The 22692-nt window shown below is 45.3% G+C and overlaps 1 protein-coding gene across 2 annotated transcripts; it reads left to right on the top strand.

Annotated features, from left to right (window-relative positions):
• The first annotated feature begins 336 nt into the window (after nucleotides 1–336).
• Nucleotides 337–22273, top strand: ZNF821 (zinc finger protein 821). 2 transcript variants are annotated; one of them, XM_077451946.1, is made up of 7 exons: nucleotides 337–659; nucleotides 9782–9870; nucleotides 11549–11656; nucleotides 13901–14025; nucleotides 15183–15284; nucleotides 18914–19080; nucleotides 21073–22273. In XM_077451946.1, the coding sequence occupies exons 2-7, from the start codon at nucleotides 9831–9833 to the stop codon at nucleotides 21722–21724; spliced, it is 1194 nt and encodes a 397-aa protein (XP_077308072.1). In that variant the 5' UTR covers nucleotides 337–659; nucleotides 9782–9830; the 3' UTR covers nucleotides 21725–22273. The 2 variants fall into 2 exon arrangements, with proteins under 2 accessions (XP_077308072.1, XP_077308064.1); XM_077451938.1 differs by having other exon boundaries at nucleotides 337–466; nucleotides 21073–22272.
• Nucleotides 22274–22692: the final 419 nt, after the last annotated feature.

Here is a 22692-nt window from a genome sequence, read left to right as displayed (position 1 = left end):
TTATACGCCCATGTAAATGAGGCCTTGGCGCACGCGGCCACAAAGCAAAAGTGTGACTGGGTCCTCGTTAACACAGGGTATATCAATGTGTACCCCTGTGAGTGCCATGTTTTCCCGCACGTAGGTAAAGGCGCATGTTGCCGTAACGCAATTTATGAATGTGGCCTTAGTGTGATTTTTTTAACAGACTCATTTTTTGGGGCATAGACTTTCCTGTCACACATTGGAGTTCATATTGGGTGATTTATTAAGACAATCATATAATATCTCCGTGTATGTGTGAGGAGTTCTTCCACAGACACAATGCTCTCCCCCTCCTTCACCCCCCGGCCGGGTCATGTGACGCTGACGTCACCGGAGGGCCTCTCTCTCCCTCTAGAATCCAGCAGCCGCCGGGAGCCGGGACACACCCGGGATACCGGGGGAGGGGGGCCGGCCGCTCCGGGGTGACCGGGACACCATGCAGGTAGGTAGGTGCGGCCACAGGGCCGCCTGTCAGTGCACGGCAGGGCCATTGTAATGTGTCCTTCCTGGAGCCCCCTCCTCCCCCATTCTAATGCAGCAGACTGGTGAGCGGTGCAGGGTGCAGGAGGTGGCTGGGATCCGGGCAACCCTGCACCATGCATGCTCCATACCCTTCCTGCAATGGTGCACAGCAGGTATTCTATGGGATCACCATCAGCAGACAGAATTTTTTATTTATTTTATTTAATTGTTACAGCCTGCAGGATATTTATTGGATGCATTGTTAATAATTGCGCTGTCTGTATCGTACTAATGTATAGTCGGCCAATGATCTGCTTCCGATTTCTTCTTGCAGCGTCGGTTAAGCGCCCGCACCGGATTGGTTTCCGATTGATCAGGTGGCGGCATGGGACATTTATTGGCAGTTCAATTGCGCTACTAAAAATTTGCGAGCGATCTAGAGCCCAGAAAAATGCTCTGCGTCTTAGATGCGAATAGTTCTGTGTGCATCTAGGCCCCTGTTCCCATTGAAGCGATTTGACAGGTCGAATCGCATGACAAGTCGCACCCTATTGCTGTCATTGGCCATTTTTAAAATCGATGCAATGCTGAATTTGCAGTGCCACACTGATTTGGAAAAGTAGTTCCTTCACTACTTGTAGCGATTTTTCAGGTGACGCTTGAATAGACATTTGTGCACAAAGCTGCACGGATGTCTTCCAAGTCGCACTGAGATGCGGCTTTGAAATCATGTGATTTCTGATCAAGTCGCATAACTTCACAGCTGCAGTCAATGTGAATGAGGGCTAAGGGCCCTTTAACTAAAAGGTGAGTACTTACCTGTCCAACGGGTCCACACTGGAGCTGGCATCTTCATCGGCCAGCAGGGGGTGATGTCGCTCCCATGCATGCGTAGTTCACTGTATACCACCGGAGATGACCGCGAGCGGGCAGGGGCATTTTATTGGCAGTACCGCCGCTGAATGCAGCCCAATCAAGTGAATGGTGCTGCAATGCGGAGGGTTGAAACAGGAGGGGACATATCGCGTCTCCTTGGTGCCTCCTAAAAAACGATCCACCACAGATCACTTTTCAGAGTTGCAATAATAACAGCCCCATGCCTAATAGGTAAGGCTCCTCATATGGCTGCTGCCACTAACTTCATTCGCCTTTTGTAATCTCCTATGCAGCAGACAGAGGGGCAGTCCTAGGTGCTGATAGGAGGAAAAGGCAGAGTGAGCAGAGGGATGGCTCGTCAGTATGTTGCTGCATCTCCACTGTCCAATCACAGGCTGGGGAATGGGTAGTAAGCAAACTGTATTGCCGCAGAGAAAAGTCAGGTCTGGTTTTGCTGCATGGCAGGGCTAAGGTACTGACTAGTATTCCAATGTTTCTCTTCCTCAATTTTTCTCCATCACTCAGCTGATGAAGAGGGGCAGGGGAGGGTCACGCAGGGGTGCTATGCAGGCGACAGTCATCCTCCTCATCAACTGATGATGCCATTGGTCGTTAGGATGACAGCAGCTAGAAGGTTGTAACGATGCACAATGATTTATTTTTTTTCCTTTTTTTAAAAAACTCGATTCACGATTTGAATCAAGTTTTTTTTTTTTTTGATGGACATCACGCCGGTCCTGAGGAGCTGCGGGCAGGAGTTTTGCCCGCAGCTCCTCAGGACCGGCATGGTGTCAGTGAACAAAAAATCAAAAAAAAAAAAATCGATTTGATGTTTTTTTTCTCAAATCGCCTTTCAGGACAACCCCGGAGAGAGTAGCTCCACCTTGCAATCAGGAAACACATGCCCACTTTAAAAACACCTCCTCCTCCTCCATGGCTTCAGTTATTGTGTTTCCTCCTTGGAGGAAGCATGTGCCTGAACCAGGGAGAGCTACACTCTCTGCAGGGGAGTAAGGCTTACCTTTTGTTGCAGGTTGTTTCTCTTTGACCCCCAGCAGCATCTCCACGGGGAGAGGACTCCTGGAGCTCCTGGTCCCGCCATCTCACGGGAGTAAGGACCCTCGGAGTGCCGGCGTCGGGTGCCCGGTGTCCGCTTGTTAGCGCAGGGAGGGCTCTGTTGCTGGCGGAGGCCGCTGCAGGTCAGCGGCATGGCTCCGTTTTCGGCGCCGGGTCCCGGGCGGCGACGGCGTCGTTCACGGTGACGCGCGGGCGCTCTGAGGGGGCGTGGCGCCGTGGTTCAGCGCCTGGAACGCAGGGGTCATGGGGCGGGTCAGGTGACCGTGTGCTTCCGCTTCCGGCCGGCCTTGATGACGCGGCGGCCGGGAAAATTTAAAATGAGAGCTGTTTGTAAAATAGCTGCCTCACTCAAACGATGGAAGAGTGCAAGCCAGCTATGGCGGAGACAGGCGCCCCCAGCACCGGTCCAGCCCAGGTACGTAAGGTGCACTGGCACCCTCTGCTTTACTGTGGGTATGTCTTTGTTTGTTCCCCCCTCTTGGGGGCCTGTCGCTGCAGGTCAGAGGTGGACTTCGCTCTGACCTTTTGCAGCCTAGTTCTGGGGTCTCACTAGTAGGTCTGTTTGGTGGTGGGTCTCTGCACTGGCTTGGTGTTAAGCAACTGGTTGTTGAGAGCTTTTAGTGAATTAAACCTGTATGTCGTTTCAGGAAAAATCACTAGGAAAAGCTAGACCAGGTCAGAGAAAATGTCCTTCCTGCAAAACCCCCCTCAGAGATTCATGGCAGAAGGCAATGTGCAGAAATTGTATCAGAGAATTGGTGGAAGAGGAAACATCTCAACAATATAAGGATTTGTTTTCTTCGGTTAAAGAGCTGACAAACTCTTTGAGTTCAGTCAAGTCCATCCTGATACAAAACCCTCCCGCACAGACCGAGCCTCAGAACTTACCGCCCAGCCCCAGGGCGTCGTCATCCAGACAGGTGGAAACTGAAGAGTCTGGAGACGAAGGGGGTAGTACTCTCATCTCCTTCAGGGATTCTGAGGAGGAGGAGGAAGAGGAAGAAGATAGCAGGGGCTCCAAATTCAAGCTATCACTAGAGGAAGTAGATGATATTTTAAAAGCAATCTACACTACTCTAGAAATTCAGGAAGAAAGAGTACAACTGTCAGTTCATGACAAAATGTACCAGGGGTTGGACGAAACAAAACGGCGAGTTTTTCCTGTCCACAGGGTCCTCTCAGACTCAGTGAGAAAGGAGTGGAAGGACCCAGAAAAAGCCCCTTTCTTCTCTAAAGCTCTCAAAAGAAGGTTTCCCTTCGAAGATAAGGACTCAGAGGTTTGGAACAAGAAACCCAGAGTCGATGCAGCTTTCTCGCAGGTATCCAGACGAACGGATCTAGCCTTTGAAGATATGGGGATCCTTAAAGACCCAATGGACAAAAAAGCTGACTCCATCCTTAAAAAAGCTTGGGATGCTGCGTCAGTCAGTCTAAAACCAGCAATGGCAGCTACGGTGGTGGCCAGGAATCTGGAATGTTGGGTAGAGAAGCTGAAGAGCCATATTGAGGCGGGGACACCCCGCAAGGATCTCTTAGAGTCCTTTCCACTGATCCTGAATGCAGTCAAATACATGGCGGATGCATCAGCAGAATCAGTTAAACTGGCCGCTAGGTCTTCGGCTCTTGTAAATTCAGCCAGGAGAGCAGTTTGGCTGAAAACATGGTCTGGGGACACTGCCTCTAAGGTCAAGCTGTGTGGTCTTCCCTTCTCGGGTGACTTGCTCTTTGGTCCTGATTTAGAGTCTGTGCTGGATAGAACAGCCGATAAAAAGAAGGCTTTTCCAGTTAAGAAAAAGCAGATGGCTAAAAAGAATTTTCGTGCTTTTCAGCAGTCCCATAAAAAAGACCAGGAGCACAAGAGCAGATGGGGTTCACAGAAGGGCAAAGGCAGGGGTGGAGTCCTCTTTAGATCTCCCCCAGAGCAGTCCCCTAAGAACAAGTGACAATATCTCCCCAGTGGGGGGGAGACTGTCAGCTTTTCGCGAACAATGGGACAGGCTGTCTCCAAATCTGTTCGTGAAGAGCGTTGTCGATCAGGGGTACAGGTTGGAGTTTTCAGAACTACCCCCGAGCAGGTTTTATGTGACAACATTGCCAAGGGATCAGGAGAAGGCCTCTGCAATGAAGCTGTTGTTACAGGAGCTGATACAGCAAGAGGTTCTGATTCAAGTCCCAGTAAGCCAGCAGGGCGGGGGTTTTTATTCACATATTTTTCTGGTGAAAAAACCCTCAGGGAAGTACCGTCTAATCCTGAATCTGAAATTCCTGAACAGGTTCATTCGGTACAAACATTTCAGGATGGATACAATTTTCTCCATCACAAAGCTGTTGACCCCAGAATGCTTCATGGCATCCCTGGACCTAAGGGATGCCTACCTTCATATACCAATTCATCAGGCATCGCAGCAGTTCCTGCGCCTGGCATTGAAGGTAGGGAGTTCGGTATGGCACCTCCAATTCAGGGCTCTGCCGTTCGGACTCTCGTCCTCTCCCAGGGTCTTTACGAAGATTATGGCAGAGGCTTTGGAACCCCTGAAATTGAAGGGGATTCCAGTCGTTCCTTATCTGGACGACCTTTTGTTTTTTGCAGACTCCAGGGAGCAGGTCCTAGTCAATCTCCAGAGGGCCCAGTCTCACCTCGAGGGCCTGGGATGGCTTCTAAACCTAGAGAAGTCAATCCTGACCCCCTCACAGGAAATGAAATTTCTGGGGTATACATTAAATTCGATTCTCCAGAAAGTTTTCCTGCCGTTGGAAAAACAGGAAAAGTTACAGCTAGCTGTACAGCGGATACAGAGCAACCAGACAGTCTCAGTCAGGATGGCTATGGCAGTTCTGGGCCTGCTTACGGCAGCAATCCCGGCTGTTCAGTGGGCCAGGTTCCATTCCAGACCCCTTCAGAGGGAGGTTCTGTCAAGCTGGTCCCATCAGGATCCTTTGGAAAAACAGCTAAAAATTTCGTCAAAGACGAAAAGGGCTCTTTGGTGGTGGAGAGACCAGGCAAACCTCTCAAGGGTCCTGGTGTGGACCTTTCCTGTGGACAAGCGCCTTACTACAGACGCAAGTGCCTGGGGCTGGGGAGCCCATCTGGATGGTCAGACATCTCAGGGGGTCTGGTCCAAACAGGAAGCTCAAAGATCATCCAACTGGAGGGAGTTGAAGGCGATCTTTCTGGGTTTAGTGGCATTTCAGCAGAGTTTGAGAGGCCACCATGTTCAGGTGTTGTCAGACAACACAACAGCGGTTACCTACATTATGAAGCAAGGGGGAACCAGAAGCAGGAGCTTGATGGAGCTGGCCAATCTGTTGTTAGCCTGGGCAGAACAGAACACAGCCTCACTATCGGCAGTGCATCTGAAGGGCTCTCAGAATTTGTTTGCGGACCTCCTAAGCAGGCACAAATTGCTAGAGGCAGAATGGAGTCTGAATCAGGAAGTGTTCCTGATGATCTCCGAGGCCTGGGGGGTTCCTCAGGTAGACCTTTTTGCCAGCCAGCAGAACTCAAAGGTGGACAGATTCTTTTCTCTTCACCGAGGAGATGCAGCAATAGGGTTGGATGCATTCGCTCACCCCTGGCATTACCAGCTGTGCTATGCCTTTCCCCCCTTTCCTCTAATTCCACTAGTACTGAGGAAATTCAGGGAAGAAAGGACAGACTTAATACTAGTCACTCCTTTTTGGCCAAAAAGACCCTGGTTCGCGGGTCTTCGAAACCTAGCCTCGAAGCCCCCATGGAGGTTACCACTCAGAAAAGATCTGTTATCCCAGGGGACAGTAAGTCATCCAGAAGTGGAACTCCTGCAGCTAACCGCCTGGTTTCTGAGGAGGACCTGTTAAAGGCTAAAGGTCTCTCAGATAAAGTAGTAAAGACCCTGCTGTCCAGTAGGAAGGCAGTTACACAGGCAATTTACATGAAGGTCTGGAAAAAGTTCAACTCCTGGTGCAGTTCTAGAGAACTCAAGGTCAAGAGCACGGTGTCAGTCTTGGAGTTTCTCCATGAAGGAATGGAGAAGGGTCTCGCAGCCAGTACCCTGAAGACTCAGGTGGCTGCCTTATCAGTTTTCTTTGAAAAGACTTTATCTAAAGAAACTTTAATTTCTAGATTTTTTAGGGCTCTTGCTCGAAATAGACCAGTAGCCCTTAAAGACTTTCCCAGTTGGGATTTGTCTACAGTTTTACAGGGTCTCTCGGGAGCACCGTTTGAACCCTTACAGGAAGCTTCTTTGCAGAAGGTGGTTTTAAAAACAATCTTTTTGGGTGGCCATCACCTCGGCCAGGAGAGTCAGCGAGCTCCAAGCTCTAGCTATTACAGAACCCTTCCTTAGAATTTATCAGGACAGGGTGGTACTGAGGACGGATCCAGCATTCCTACCGAAAGTATCCTCAACTTTCCATCGATCACAGGAAATAGTGTTACCTACATTCTCTGCAAGCCCAGCAAATGCAGGAGAGGAAGTTTTTCACACATTGGATGTGAGAAGATGTCTTTTACAGTTTCTGAAAGTTACTAAAGAATTTAGAAAATCAAACGCCCTCTTTGTGATATTTTCTGGATCACGCAAGGGGGAGAAAGCTTCTAAAAGTACGCTGGGTAGGTGGCTTAAGTTGGCTATAACAGAAGCCTATAAAGCAAAAGGAGAAATACCTCCCTCAGGTATTGCTGCCCACTCTACTAGATCCACGGCAGTTTCCTGGGCTGAAAGGGCCGGTGCCACGCCTGAACAAATCTGCAAGGCTGCCACTTGGTCCAGTTATTCGACATTTCTCCGGCATTACCGGTTAGATCTACTGTCTGCAGCAGATCAGGCCTTCGGCAGGAAGGTACTGCAGGCAGTAGTCCCGCCCTAGGGTAAGTTTCTCGGTTATCCTCTCCGGGGTTGTCCTGAAAGGCGATTTGAGAAAGACTCAGTTAGACTTACCGGTGACGGTATTTCTAAGAGCCTTTCAGGACAACCGTTACTTCCCTCCCTAGGTTATGCTTAGTAAATGTATTAAGTTCTACCATGGTGTTGTGCTTTCTGTGCTTTGTTTTCCAGCGTCGGAAGGCCACAATAACTGAAGCCATGGAGGAGGAGGAGGTGTTTTTAAAGTGGGCATGTGTTTCCTGATTGCAAGGTGGAGCTACTCTCTCCGGGGTTGTCCTGAAAGGCTCTTAGAAATACCGTCACCGGTAAGTCTAACTGAGTCTTTTTTTTTTTTTCCCCAGCCCTAGCCTCAAGATTGTTCATCATTTTTAAAGGGTGCCTTGACTGAAAGAAAGGTTGAGAAACACTGATGTAGATGTTTGCCTGGAGGTCAACTTTAACCACTTCAGCCTCCATGATGTACCCGTACGTCGCCTAGTTGAAGTGGTTATACCGGAAAGATGCCTACAGCTACAGGCTTCCTCCCGGTATCTTCGGTTTCAGCCACCGGTTTGGCTTCAATGTAAAAGTGATCCCAGCAGCTAATTGGCCGCTGGATCGCTGTTGCAATTGGTGGGCCCCCCTCCTTCCGCTGCCCTCACATTCCACTGAGGAACCCAGGAGTGAAGCCATGGGTTTCCACTGGCTGACCATAGAGATGACAGAGGACCTGAATGTCCCCAATCGTCTCTATGGTCTAAGAGACCGGAAGTGATGAGTATTTCGTCACTTCCGGTTTTCGCCAGGATATAAACAAGCCCTTGACCCTTTTCAAAAACCCAGCGGCTGAAAAAAAAGCATAGATGTGAACGTGTCCCATAGGAAAACCATGTTAAATGAACTGTATTGCGTTTCTGGAAAAGAGCATCAAAAAACTCATAAGGGTGAACCGTGCCCAACTCCAAACTGCTAACCTGTAAAGGCTTTTTAAAACGTTGCCTATGGAGATTTTTAGGTACCGTAGTTTGTCGCCGCGCGCAGTGTTAAAATGTGACAGACATTTACTCGGTATAACATCATCTTTTATATTTCACAAAACAATTGGGTATTACACTGTGTTTTTGTATGTAAAATTCATTAACCACTTCAACCCCGGAAGGATTCACCCCCTTCTTGACCAGAGCACTTTTGTGATACGGCACTGCGTCACTTTAACTGACAACTGCGCGGTCGTGCGACGTTGCATCCAAACAAAATTGACGTCTTTTTTTTCCCCACATATAGAGATTTCTTTTGGTGGCATTTGATCACCTCTGCGTTTTTTTATTTTTTGCGCAATAAACAAAAAAAAAGTGACAATTAAAAAAAAATAAAAAAATACTTTTTACTTTTTGCTATAATAAATATCCTCAAAAAATTCTTTTGGTGGTATTTGATCACCTTAGCAGCAGTTTTTTTATTTTTTGCGCTATTTAAAAAAAAAAAAGCCGCCAATTTTGAAAAACAAAACAATCATTTTTACTTTCTGCTCTATTCAATAAAAAAAAAGTGTCGATTTTGAAAAGAAAAAAACAATATTTTAAACTTTTTTCTATACTAAATATCCCCAAAAAATATATAAAAAATTATTTATTTTCTCAGTTTAGACTGATATGTATTTTTCAACATATTTTTGGTAAAAAAAATCGCAATAAGCGTATATTGATTGGTTTGTGCAAAAGTTATAGCGTCTACAAAATAGGGGTTCAATTTATAGCGTTTTTATTATATATATATTTTTTTTTATTAGTAATGGCGGCGATCTGTGTTTTTATTTTTATTTTTTTCCATCATGACTGCGACATTATGACGTACACATCGGACACTTTTGACACCACTTTGGAACCATTGTCATTTATACAGCGATCAGTGTTATAAAAATGCACTGATTACTGTGTAAATGACACTGGCAGGGAAGGGGTTAACCACTAGGGGGCGATCAAGGAGTTAAGTGTGTCCTAGGGAGGTGTTCTAAGCTTGGGGGGGGGGGGGGGGGGGTAGGCTACCACTGACATGACAGCGATCACTGCTCCTGATGACAGGGAGCGGTGATCTCTGTCATGTCACAAGGCAGAACAAGGGAAATGCCTTGTTTACATAGGCATCTCCTGTTCTACCTTTCCACACCGCAATCGTGGGCCGCCGGCGAACATCGAGTTCCCGGGACTCGCGTGCGCACACCCGATAGGTGCCGAAAGCGGTTAAAGTGTATTTTTGAAAATGCACTGTCTGAAAAGCAGCAGCACAAATGGCGTGTGAAAAAAAAATTGCAACACCCATCATTTTATTCTATAGGGCCTTTGCTTAAAAATTATATAACGTTTTGGGGGTTCTAAGTAATTTTTTCTAGTAAAAATAAAATGCAGATTTTTACACGTAGGAGAGAAATGTCAGAACAGGCTTTTGGGCTGATGATTTGGAATTGTAGTGTTTGAATTCACCTTTTCTTGTCATTTCAGAGCTGCTCTGTGTAGAGGGACAGCGTGGATGTGAAGCATTCGTCATAAAATGTCCCGGAGGAAACAAACAACTCCAAATAAAGTACATTGTGAGTATCAGGAAAGTAAGCCAATAAAACGGCTCCCCTCTACGCTATAGCAATGAGACACGCCTACCGCGCAGTATGTATATGATTGGTGAAAGGAGGGCTCACTAGCTCAAGTTATTATTCTGGCCTTAAAGCTGAACTTCAGGCACAAAACTTGCGTTCAGCCATGCCCCCGTACACACGATCGGACATTCCGACAACAAAACCGTTTTTTTTCCCCGAAGGATGTTGGCTCAAACTTGTCTTGCATACACACCGTCACACAAATGTTGTCGGAAATCGCAGAACGTCAAGAACGCGGTGACGTACAACACGTATGACGACCTGTGAAAAAGGAAGTTCAATAGCCAGTGTGGCTGCTTCTGCTTGATTCCGAGCATGCGTGAACTTTTGTGCGAGGGGCTTGTGTACACACAATCGGACTTTCCGACAACAAGTGAAGTTGTCGGAAAAAATTTGAGAACCTGCTCTCAAACATTTGTGGGAGGAAATTCCGACAGAAAATGTTCGATGGAGCGTACACACGGTCGGACTTTCCGAGAACAAGCTCACATCCAACATTTCCCGTCGGAAAGTCCGACCCTGTGTATGCGGCATTACAGTGGTCAAAATAATGATTTGATCCCCTGCAGATTGTGTAAGGTTGCCCACTTACAAAGAAATGGAGGGTCTATAATTTTTATCATAGGTGTGTTTTATATGATCGAGACAGAATGTCAACCAAACATTCAGAAAAAAACATGATACAAATGTTCTAAATGGAGTTGCAGTTCAGTGAGTAAAATAAGTATTTGATCCCCTACCAACCAATAATTCTGGCTCCCACAGACTGGCTACAGTAGGTGCTCATGTGGTGCACAGATTAGTCCTGTCGATGTAAGAAGGTGCTCCTAATGTAAAATTAGCAGTGACATCATCACTGTGTTGTGCTGTACATGGCCTGGGCAGAGAGCAGAGCTGAGGGGAGGGGCCCAGCAGGCTGCCTGCAGAAAACGACAGAAGGGGGGCGGAGACAAGACCAGTCCCCCTGCACAAGCAGAGAGAGCAGCAGTGAGCGGTCTTTATTACAAGACGTCTCACACTGGATTACTACACAGATCTAGAAGACCTCTTCCTGGATTAGGTGCATGCACCTCCCAATCTTGCGCATGTGCGGTGGGAAGGAAGTGCACCCCACTGGTTTCCATAGCGATGGCCCCGTTTGGAGGAAGTTCTTATTAGCAACCCTGCTCCTGTTGTGCCTGCCCCTCCAGCTGCTGCTGATACTTGCACCTCCACCCAACACCAATACAAGCAATTGAAAAATGGCGTCTATCTCCGCCTAGCATCGCTTCCATTCTGTTTTTTTTAAATAATGGGATGCTAGCTGCGGGGGCGGGGGGGGGCATTTACTCGTGTGATTGATGACACAGCTATCCCAGGAGCCAATGGGAAAGCGGAAGTGACGTACCTCGCCGTGGAAGGACGGAGGTACAGCTTCAAGACAACAGAAAAAAAAAATCCAGATATGAGTGAGGGTCGGGTCCTGTGTTATTCAAGCCATAGTTGTGATTGATGCTGGAAACTCCTCCGCTTTAAGCCGCTACTAATAAATAGTAGAAGTATCACATGACCTTCCTTGTTCTGTACTTGTACCATACAAAGAATTGTAACGGGTTCTTTATTGTTTCCTCGGCAGGGGAGCAGATGTTTGCCGGACTGGAGCAGCAGGCTCGTCAAGCAATGATGAAAACAGAAATCATAAAACAGGAAGCTTCTATGATGGAACCAAATGACAGGATGAGCAGTAAGTATGGAGCAGATGAGTGACAGGTGACTCTAGTATCAGCGATTTTATATATATGTGTACCCTTCCTACTCACACCCGTGCTTTCTCTATCCCTTTCCACACCAGTCATTATATTGCACTTTTTGTTTACGAGTTTAAATTAGTGTTGTTTGCTAGAAAATTAGTTATAACGCCCCAAAAAAATAAATAAAAATAAAATTATATATATTTTTTATTTTTTTTGGGGGGGTTATAACTAATTTTCTAGTACACAACATATATATATATATATATATATATATATATATATATATATATATATATATATATATATATATATATATATATAATTACTCTAGGGTCTCTGAGAGATAATATCTCCCTCTCTCTCTCTCTCTCTCTCATTCATATATCTATATCATATATATATATATATATATATATATATATATATAATCTCTATCTATCTCTCTCAGAGACCCTAGGGCAGTGATGGTGAACCTTGGCACCCCAGATGTTTTGGAACTACATTTCCCATGATGCTCCACTACGCTGTAGAGTGCAGGAGCATCATGGGAAATGTAGTTCCAAAACATCTGGGGTGCCAAGGTTCACCATCACTGCCCTAGGGAATTAGATGGCGATCAGTATATAGAAAATATATTTTGTACTCGCCCTAAAAAAGTTTATAGTTTGAAAGCAGAACTTCAGTCTTTTTTTTTTTTTTTTTTTCATCTTTATTATTAAATCTTCTGCCCTTTTTGTTTTAACTTTGGATAGTAAAACATTTTTTTTCTGCCAGTAAATACCTTATACAGCCCACTTCCTGTTTCCGATCCTATATATATATATATATATATCATTTTTTTTTTTTTTCATATTGTACGAGAATAGATTTTATCACAGAGAATTTACAGGTTGTGCACTTATATAATTTTTGAATATTTAGTAAGTTGTGTACTTGGCCTTTATCACTAGCACCTTAAAGAGGAACTGCAGTCTGCTCACATAATTTGTATTGTGTGTGAAAAAAAAAATCCACATTAAGTCCATAGGAAAATGAATAAAATAAATGAAAAAGAGTCCAGTGGAACGTGCTCTTATAAGTGAAAAGTGATTCACAAAAAAAGGTTCTTCAGAGTACTTATTCCCACATGCAATATGCACCTCTTACCAGAAGGGCTGGATCTCAAGGCATCGCCCACCAGGGATATCCCACTCCTAAGGCTCCTAATGAGGACACTCCCTCCTCTTAAGAAGACTTCTCCACTCTGTTACAGTGTATCTCATGTGTCCTCCATGTCTGTGTGGAACATCCCACTGTAGCTTCTCTCAGGCATAAAGGATTATAGAAGAAAGAGGCTTCATGGTGCAGTACTATAAACTTTTAACATTTATTAAAAGTATCTTATGCACATGTAACAAAAAATGATAGGAAGCAAACGGGCAAACACCTGTGGACTTCGTCTGCAGGCTGATGCGTAGTGCCGTCACAGGATTCGGCTCCACCGATGCGTTTCCCCAATATTGCAATACAGAAAACGTATTGGCCTTTTTAAATTTTGTTTTCTTTTTTATGGGATGTGTTTTATAGCAGAAAGTAAAAACTATCTTTTTTTTTTTTTTATATTTTTTTTTTGTTTATAGCGCAAAAAATACCAAATCAAATACCACCAAAAGAAAGATCTTTGTGGGGGGGGGGGGGGGACATTGATTTTATTAGTGTACAGCTTCACACAACCACGCAATGGTCAGTTAAATTAACGCAGTGCTGTATCGCAAAAAATGGCCTGGTCACGAAGGGGAGTAAATCTTCCCGGAGCTCAAGTGGGGATATGTGTTTCAAAATGTGTACAGAAAAAGAAAAAAGTCATGTGACTGTCTCTCCTCCAATCACAAAGCTCTCTCTGGTGTGTTAAGCAGAAAGAACTACTTTTGGGTCCATCTGCACCTGGAAATTGTGTGTGTGTGTGTGTGTGTGTGTGTGCCTGAGAACTTGTGAATGTGTGAGGAGCAATGCCTCATGGGACATGTAGTCCTGGGCAGGAAGTGTGTGTCTCTGGATATCTGTTCTCTATTATAAATGAGCCCCTTTGCATTTTATTGTGGACTTGTAGGGGATGTATGTACCTTTAGGAGGTGTGTGATATATATATATATATATATATATATATATATATATATATCTCTTTCAATTATCCTTTTTTATTATTGTCTGTATTAGTTGTTGACTGCAAGGCACCTCGCTTATCTGTACCGCAGGTGACAGCGATGAAGACGAGACCACAATTGATGACCTGTCTTCTCCGGCTTCAGAAGAGGACAGTGGTGACAAAGAAGAGCCGGGAGTCAGCAGAGGGAAGGAGGAGAGCCGTTCTGTCAGTGGAGTAGGTGACCTCCGCTATTTGAAAATGCCGAAAGTACCATTGCTCCCAAATAGCTGTCGCCTTGTTGATCCTTTGTGTCTCTTTATTAATCCATAAAAGTGTACAGTGGAACCTCGGATTATGAACATAATCCGTTCCAGGAGAATGCTTGTAATCCAAATTACTCGCATATCAAAGCAAGTTTCCCCATAGAAGTCAATGGAAACGAAGATAATTCGTTCCACATTGTCTTCTATTACATGCAATACCGCATATGGCCAGAGGTGGGGGGCGCCGGAGAGCCTCGGAAATACTCGGGGACAGCTCGGCTGAACTTGGAAAGGCTCGGGAACGGAATATTTCCGAGTCATTCCAAGTATTTGCAAACGGCTCCGAACCGTTCCGAGTGTCCCCGGCGCCCCCGCACCTCTGGCCAAATGCAGTACTTCACCGCCTATTGGCTTGAATCCTGCTCATTTCGCGAGACAACACTCGCAAACTGAGTCAGAATTTAATAAAAAAAAATTTGCACATCTTTCAAAACGCTTGTTAACCCCGTTAATCGTAAACCAAGGTTCCCCTGTACCTGTAATGGAGCCATAATGATATTGGTACCCAATAACAGGTCCTCGCAGGTGCCTGTAGTATGCTTCTTCTAGAGAGCTGTAGGGCCCCCAAAACCTCAGGGTTTGGGGCAGATGGCTGTACACCACCAGAATTCGGGGGGGGTTTGGCCCTTGGAAGTCACAGGAGTCACAAGCAGTTGGGTACAGCCACCTGTACAAATCAATGGCAGGCTCACAGACCTCCACTCTCTGTGCCTATAACCGCACATCCGAGTATAAGCAGCTCTGGACACAGGCAGTACTTTGCACCCTAAGGAATTACATCCATTCTTGTAACTGCTTGGTTGTGTGGTTATGGGCGTAAAGCAGTGGCACCTGTCGGCCTGTCATTGATTTTGTACAGGCTGCTGGCCCTGGCAGTACAAAAACACAGGTGACTGCTGGGCACAGAAATGCAGTGAATTCTGGAGTCCTTGCATAAATACCCGACCTCGGTAAGGAATTCAAGGATGTGCTTGAAACTCTATAGATCCAGTTTGGTTTGTAATTAATACTTATGTATTAAACACAAAATGTGACTGGTCCTCCCTTTCTTTTTCTCTGGCTTTGTAGGTTCCCCACGCCCTCGGTCACCTGGATTCCGTTCTGTATCTGTGCCCGCTTTGCCAGCTGGAATGTGAAAGTCAGGAGCAACTTATTAGTCACGTATATCAGGTCAGTGAGCATCTTTCACCAATGGAAGTTACCCGGCTTGAAAACGCTGTATGCAAGTTAACCACTTTCTGCAGTACCATTTGCCGTGGCTGGGCAGCACCTGCAGGCAACCGCGGATTGCGGATCTCGAAGATCATGTGACCACAATGCCAACAAAGATGTTATAAATTAATTCATTCATAAAAGCTCTCTTGTAGAGCTGCACGATTAATCGTCAAGAATCACAATCGCTATTTTTTTCCCCATTTGCGGTCTGAAGCCGCAGCCGTCCAAAAGAAAGGAAGAAAAAAAAAAACAGGGCAGTCTGCCAAGAATCACAACATTCTTTAGCGGAGAAACTTAAGTATAAACATTGTAACAATTTGTCAATGGAATAGACTTTGTGTGGAAGTGAAAAAAGTTTAACCACTTAAACACTAAACCTTTTTCTGACATTTCTTGGTTTCAAGTCAAATAATTTTTTTGATAGAAACTTACTTATAACCCCCCAAACATTATAAATATTTTTTTTTTTAGTAGAGACCCTACAGCAGGGATATGCAATTAGTGGACCTCCAGCTGTTGCAAAACTACAAGTCCCATCATGCCTCTGCCTCTGGGTGTCATGCTTGTGGCTGTCAAGAGTCTTGCTAGGCCTCATGGGATTTGTAGCTCTGCAAAGCTGGAGGTCCACTAATTGCATATCCCTGCCCTAGAGAATAAAATGGTGGTTGTTGCAATATTTTATGTCACACTGTATTTGCGCAGCGGTCTTTCAAATGCATTCTTTTTTGGGGGGGGGGGGGAATTATGGGAATGAATTAAAAAAAATAAAACTAACCAGTAAAGTTAGCCCAATTTTGTTTTTTATAATGTGAAAGATTTCACGTCGCGAGAATCGCAATCTTTTTATTCTAAGCAAAAAAAATCGTCATTCTCATTTTGGCCAGAATCGTGCAGCTCTACTCTCTTGACTATGCTCTGATTGGCCCACAGCTATCACATGGTACCTGGGCCAATCACAGTACCATGTGAATAACTGTAGCCAATCACTAGTGATCACAACTGTCGTGAATGGTTAACCCAAGTGTAAAAAAAAAAAAAAAAAAAATCTGATTACCCCCAGAGTATTACAGCGTTACTATGGTGACACTGAACTACTCTGATGGGGAAAAAAAAAAAAAAAAGTAATAAATGAAGACAAAGTTAAAAAAAGTTAAACATTTGAATACAAAATGATTTAATTTATTGTTTTTTTTCTTAACATGCTGTCACCAGTCAGTGGCCCTGATCACCACTACACCCATCATATGATGACGTTGTACTGCACTCGTGACAGTATGTCCAGAAACAAAACAAATTTTATTAAATTTCTTAATTTTACAAAAAAATTGTGGCACAAAAATTACAATTTCAAAAAAACTTGCCATGCATCTTACTAAATGCCTCAGACTGTCTACTTTCCAAAAAGGGGTAATTTGGGGAATATTTGTGCTGTTCTGGCATTTTGGGGCATCAAAGAAACGAGATCAGCCATCAGTACATCAGGATTGATCGATTTTTCAAATGTATATCCCACAGTTTATAGACCCTATAACTTTCACACAAACCAATCAATATACAGTTGTTGGCATTTTGATTTACCAATGACATGCACAGTGGTGTAGTGGTTAGCACTTTCACCTAGCAGCAATAGGGTTGCTGGTTCAAATCCTGACCACGACACTATCTGCCTGGAGTTTGCATGTTCTCCCTGTGCCTGCGTGGGTTTCCTCCGGGTACTCCGGTTTCCTCCCACACTCCAAAGACATGCTGGAAGGTTAATTAGACCCTGTCCAAAAGAATTGGCCATAATATGTGTATGTGTATGTCAATGTTGTAAGTGTGCCGGGACTCTACAGGTTAAAGGACCGCATATATAGCTGCAGATGGACACCAGTGGCAAGAAAAGCGCCCTGAGGAGATTCAGTTCACATAGGTAGCGCTATATAAGTCATTCATTCATTCATTCATTCACATGTTTCAGAAAACATTTTGGCCTAAATTCATGGTGAAATTTGATTTTATTGAATATTTTACTTAAAGTAGAAAATATTGTTGCTTTTCAGTTTTTTATGTCTTTTTACGTATATTTATTTAGTAAAAGATAAAAAAAAAAAAAAAAAAAAAAACAGTGGTGATCAAATACCACCATAAGAAAACTTTTTTCACATAAATAGAGCATCAATTTAATTTGTGTACATCGTTGCATGACCGCACAATTGCCGGTAAAAGCGGCACGGTGCTGAATAGCTGAAGTGGTTAAATGACTCCTAGCTGTGACTGTTCAATGAGCCTGTATTCTGGCATGCATAGTATGCCTTTTAGGATATATAGAAATTATTTGTACACACTGTGCTAAAATAAGGAAATCAATCCCTTGGTCCTTGGATTGATCGAAATGCTGATAGAGGAATCTCTTATGCTCTGAGATGATAATTCTGCACGTCACAGTATTGAACATGGATACAGCGTGTTTTAGGGGGTGACTGTGGATACAGCGTGTTTTAGGGGAGTGACTGTGGATACAGCATGTTTTAGGGGGTGACTGTGGATACAGCATGTTTTAGGGGGTGACTGTGGATACAGCATGTTTTAGGGGGTGACTGTGGATACAGCATGTTTTAGGGGGTGACTGTGGATACAGCATGTTTTAGGGGGTGACTGTGGATACAGCATGTTTTAGGGGGTGACTGTGGATACAGCATGTTTTAGGGGGTGACTGTGGATACAGCATGTTTTAGGGGGTGACTGTGGATACAGCATGTTTTAGGGGGTGACTGTGGATACAGCATGTTTTAGGGGGTGACTGTGGATACAGCATGTTTTAGGGGGTGACTGTGGATACAGCATGTTTTAGGGGGTGACTGTGGATACAGCATGTTTTAGGGGAGTGACTGTGGATACAGCATGTTTTAGGGGGTGACTGTGGATACAGCATGTTTTAGGGGAGTGACTGTGGATACAGCATGTTTTAGGGGAGTGACTGGATACAGCATGTTTTAGGGGAGTGACTGTGGATACAGCATGTTTTAGGGGGTGACTGTGGATACAGCATGTTTTAGGGGGTGACTGTGGATACAGCATGTTTTAGGGGGTGACTGTGGATACAGCATGTTTTAGGGGAGTGACTGTGGATACAGCATGTTTTAGGGGGTGACTGTGGATACAGCATGTTTTAGGGGGTGACTGTGGATACAGCATGTTTTAGGGGGTGACTGTGGATACAGCATGTTTTAGGGGGTGACTGTGGATACAGCATGTTTTAGGGGGTGACTGTGGATACAGCATGTTTTAGGGGGTGACTGTGGATACAGCATGTTTTAGGGGGGTGACTTTGGATACAGTATGTTTTAGGGGGGTGACTTTGGATACAGTGTTTTAGGGGGTGACCGTGGATACAGTATGTTTTAGGGGGGTGACCGTGGATACAGTATGTTTTAGGGGGGTGACCGTGGATACAGTATGTTTTAGGGGGGTGATCGTGGATACAGCGTGTTTTAGGGGTGACTGTGGCTACAGCGTGTTTTAGGGGGCAACCGTGGATACAGTGTTTTACACATAAATGGAGACTTTCCGCAATATATCTTCTTGTCTCTTTTTATTTCCAGCACACAGCTGCAGTGGTCAGTGCTAAGAGCTACCTGTGTCCGGTATGTGGCCGTGCTCTCAGCTCTCCGGGTTCTTTGGGACGTCACCTTCTTATACATTCAGACGATCAGCTTTCCAACTGTGCCGTCTGCGGGGCTCAGTTTTCCACCCTTGCCACGTTCAACAGGTGAGAGGTGAATTTAAAGAGAACTAACATTTGACATAACCACGTCCTGCTCAGCCTATAGCAAAATGACGGCCGGGCGGTGGCTCTCCCGTTCTGACTGGACATGTCACAGAAAAACGCAACCTTTCTAACCACTTTATATGGCATGTTTAACCACTTGCCGACCGCAATACATACATATATATATATGTTGCGGTTTGCAAGTGGCTTACTGGGATTATGGCTGAAGATCTCCACAATAAACCCGGTGTCGTTTTTCTGCAGCCGGCGGCTTGCTTTCTCATAGCATTCCAAGTGGCTCATGAGCTGCTGGAATGCTTTCTGAAGTGGCGGGAGGGACACTCCCCACCCTCCCGCTCGCCAGTGTTTCTCGGGCTTATCGTTTCTGCTGATTCACGTGAGAAACAATCTCAGGGTGCAGCCAGCTGCTCCCATAGACGATCAAAAAGTAGATGCTCTTTGTTCGCCTCTATGGTCTTGGAGGACCGGGAACTACATCATGACATCACTTCCGGTCCAGGCTGAAAGTAAACATTTTTTATCTTTCGTTCATTGACGGACACAGCTCCATTAAATCTTGACCGTAGGGTGATCACGCCACCTTCAGGAGAGGAATAGGCAGAACATGTAACACATGTGAAAACAAAAGAACTGTACAGTCCCGCCCAGGGGGGGTCCCTGTGGTAATAATCCCTCAGCCTGATTCCTGCAGCTCAGTTTTTTTTTCTGCCTAGTGAAGGAGGAGGACCTAGGCTCCCTGCCGGGACCATCGGTCTTGGGGATTTTTTTTTTTCTGGATTTTTTGCCTTTTGCGCAGGATATTGATCCTCTGATCTTCTATGAACAGCCGGCTGGGTGACAGGCTGGATAAATATAGATCCTTGTAGTCTCCCCAGCCTGACCATCGAGCATGAGCAGGCCCTAGCTACGCGCTGGATCGGCCACGACATGCCCCTCAGGCTCCAGGGGCGGCCGGTGAGCACAATGTTCTGGGGCACACATATGACCGGACTACTACTGTCTGTGTCACAGTGTGCCGTGGCCAGCAGCCACCCCGTACTGCTCGGGTGTGGGTCTGTGATGGGATGCCTCCAGCTCGTCCGGACGGGTAAGTACAGCTCTCCCTGTCTCGGCAGGACAGAGCAGCTGGGCATTCCCTGGGAGGTTGATTAGGGGATCCCTCACTCTCCCTTTCCTCTCTCCCTGTGTCCCCCCGCGGGCTCATTTTAATTTTTTATTTCTTTAATTTAATTAATATTTTTATTTTTATTCTTTATTTTAACATTTTCTTTTTTTTTTTTGATCGTTTGCTTTTAAAAGGTAAAGAAGAGATTTGGGGTCTTTTTCACCCCAGATTTCTCCATAAAGAGGACCTGTCATCCTTATTTCTATTACAAGGGATGTTTACATTCCTTGTAATAGTAATAAAAGTGATGAAATAAAATAAATTGGTGTAAAAAAGTTAAATAAAAAGTAAATAGAGCAATAATTCTAGCACTAGACCTCTTCTGTAACCTATGGAGATTTTTAAGTAGTGAAGTTTGTCGCTATTTCACGAGTGTGCGTAATTTTTAAAGCTTGACATGTTGGGTATCTATTTACTAAGCGCAACATCATCTTCCACATTATACAAAAATAATTGAGGTGAATATTGTGTTTTTTATTTTTACTTTATTTTTTATTTTTCTCCCAAAAAATTTGTATGTGCAAATACCATGCGACATAAAAAATTGCAGCGATCGCCATTTTATCCCCTAGGGCCTCTGCTAAAAAAAAAAAAAAAAAAAAAAAAAAAAATGCATAATGCTTGGGGGGGGCTCTAAATAATTTTCTAGAAAAATTAAAAATACAGATTTTTACTTTAAAAAGTGCCAGAAAAAGCATGCAAGTGGTTAATATTTGCTCAGGATTTATGGGTGAAAAAAAAAATCTTGACTTGACTTGTGTAGCTTTCCAGTCCCTTCTTCTAAGTCTCCTCCGCTTCCTTTTCAGTGAGAAGCTACCGGAGCTTTTGTCTTCAGACTCCTGGAACCAGAACAATCACAATTCCCCCAACAGCGAGGAAGGAAAAGACGAGGATTTCAACCCCATCTACCCAGCAGGCGTGTTACTCGTGTGCAACAATTGCGTGGCCTACCGGAAAATGGTGTCATCTCAGACCCCCGCGGTGCGAAAGTGGTCGACCCGTAGACAGAACGAGCCCGTCCAGGCCAGAATGCAGCGCTTGGAGCGAGAACGCACCGCCAAGAAAAGCCGGAGAGACAGCGAAACCCCCGAAGAGCGAGAGATCAGGAGGATGAGAGACCGGGAAGCCAAGAGGCAGCAGAGGATGCAGGAGACGGATGAACAGCGGGCGAGGCGCCTCCAGAGGGACCGCGAGGCCATGCGGCTAAAGCGAGCCAATGAGACTCCGGAGAAGCGGCAGGCCAGACTTGTTAAGGAGCGAGAGGCCAAACGGTTGAAACGGCGCCTGGAGAAAATGGACATGATGCTCCGGGCGCAGTTTGGGCAGGACCCCACCGCTATGGCCACTTTAGCCGCCGAAATCAACTTCTTTCAGCTTCCGGTGGGTAACAATGAACTGGAGCATCAGATTCTCGGGAAGATTGCACTGGATGATCAGAGTAATGGCGCTCTTCACTGACCCGCTGACACTTTTATCCAGCGGTAAAAGGGTAAAGAGATCCAAATCTGCGATTTTCGGTTTGAGTGAATGCTGACAGTACTGGCCCCCACTGGGAAAATTTCTGAGCTCCCATTTTCACTGTAATTGGAGCGGATTGGCTAATTCTCTGTTTTTAGGCTGGGTTCACATCTATGTGGGCGCATGTAAATCGCATGCATTCCCGCACAGACAGCAGAAACGCGTTGCTGTTTAGCAGATGTGTGGGGGTGCCAGTCCCCCCACGCACTGGAAACCACAGCGCATTTTCTCATGCACGGAAATGCATAGAACTAGGGATCCACCTATAACGAGTGTTTTCAACAAGTGCTTGTGAAAATGCTCTCAATGCCAAAACTGATACTTTGCGGTGCGATTTGCATCTATACAAATTGGCCTCAAATCGCTATGTAAAAAATCCCATGCAATTTGAACGGAAATTGGGTGCGATTCCTGCCTCAAATCGCATGCGGTTTCCCGCACCGCTTCTGTGCGAACCCAGGCTGAAATCACCATGGCAAGCCTGGGTTCACGGGGGGGGGGGGGGGTGGGGGGAACCGCATGCAATTTGGGGCAGCAATCGCACCCCATTCCTGTTAAAATTGCATGGGATTCTTTGCAGTGCAATTTGCGTCTATTTGGTTTGTATGGATGTAAATGGCTCCCCAGTACCGGCACTCATACGCGTTGATAAACGATATTGGTGCAACCCTACATAGAACCATGAGGTTTTAGAAAAGGTGCAACCATTTCCCACAGGTGAGAAAGTTTAGCGTCTCAGTCATGCTTAGCCCCTTCCCACCAACCACCTCCCAGCCCTTTAAGGGTTCTAAAAGCCAGAAGGTGGGCATTCGGGTCATGTGACCGCTGTGACATGATCAGAAAGCTCCCAATCGCTAGTATACATCGGGAGCCTTCTAGTACCCGCCGGCTCCAGTGACGGTAATCAT

This window comes from Lithobates pipiens, unplaced genomic scaffold, assembly GCF_037356315.1.
Source record: "Lithobates pipiens isolate NorthernLeopardFrog02 unplaced genomic scaffold, aLitPip1_a1.2 Scaffold_10, whole genome shotgun sequence".
Lineage (NCBI taxonomy): Eukaryota > Metazoa > Chordata > Amphibia > Anura > Ranidae > Lithobates > Lithobates pipiens.
This window is presented reverse-complemented; position numbering and strand designations above follow the sequence as displayed.

Excerpts from the sequence above, each read along its gene's own strand:
- ZNF821 (XM_077451946.1), top strand. The coding sequence starts at position 9,831 with ATGTCCCGGAGGAAACAAACAACTCCAAATAAAGTACATT. Across the intron at positions 15,285-18,913 it reads TTATTAGTCACGTATATCAG|CACACAGCTGCAGTGGTCAG; the intron begins GTCAGTGAGCAT and ends TTTTATTTCCAG. Across the intron at positions 19,081-21,072 it reads ACCCTTGCCACGTTCAACAG|TGAGAAGCTACCGGAGCTTT; the intron begins GTGAGAGGTGAA and ends CTTCCTTTTCAG.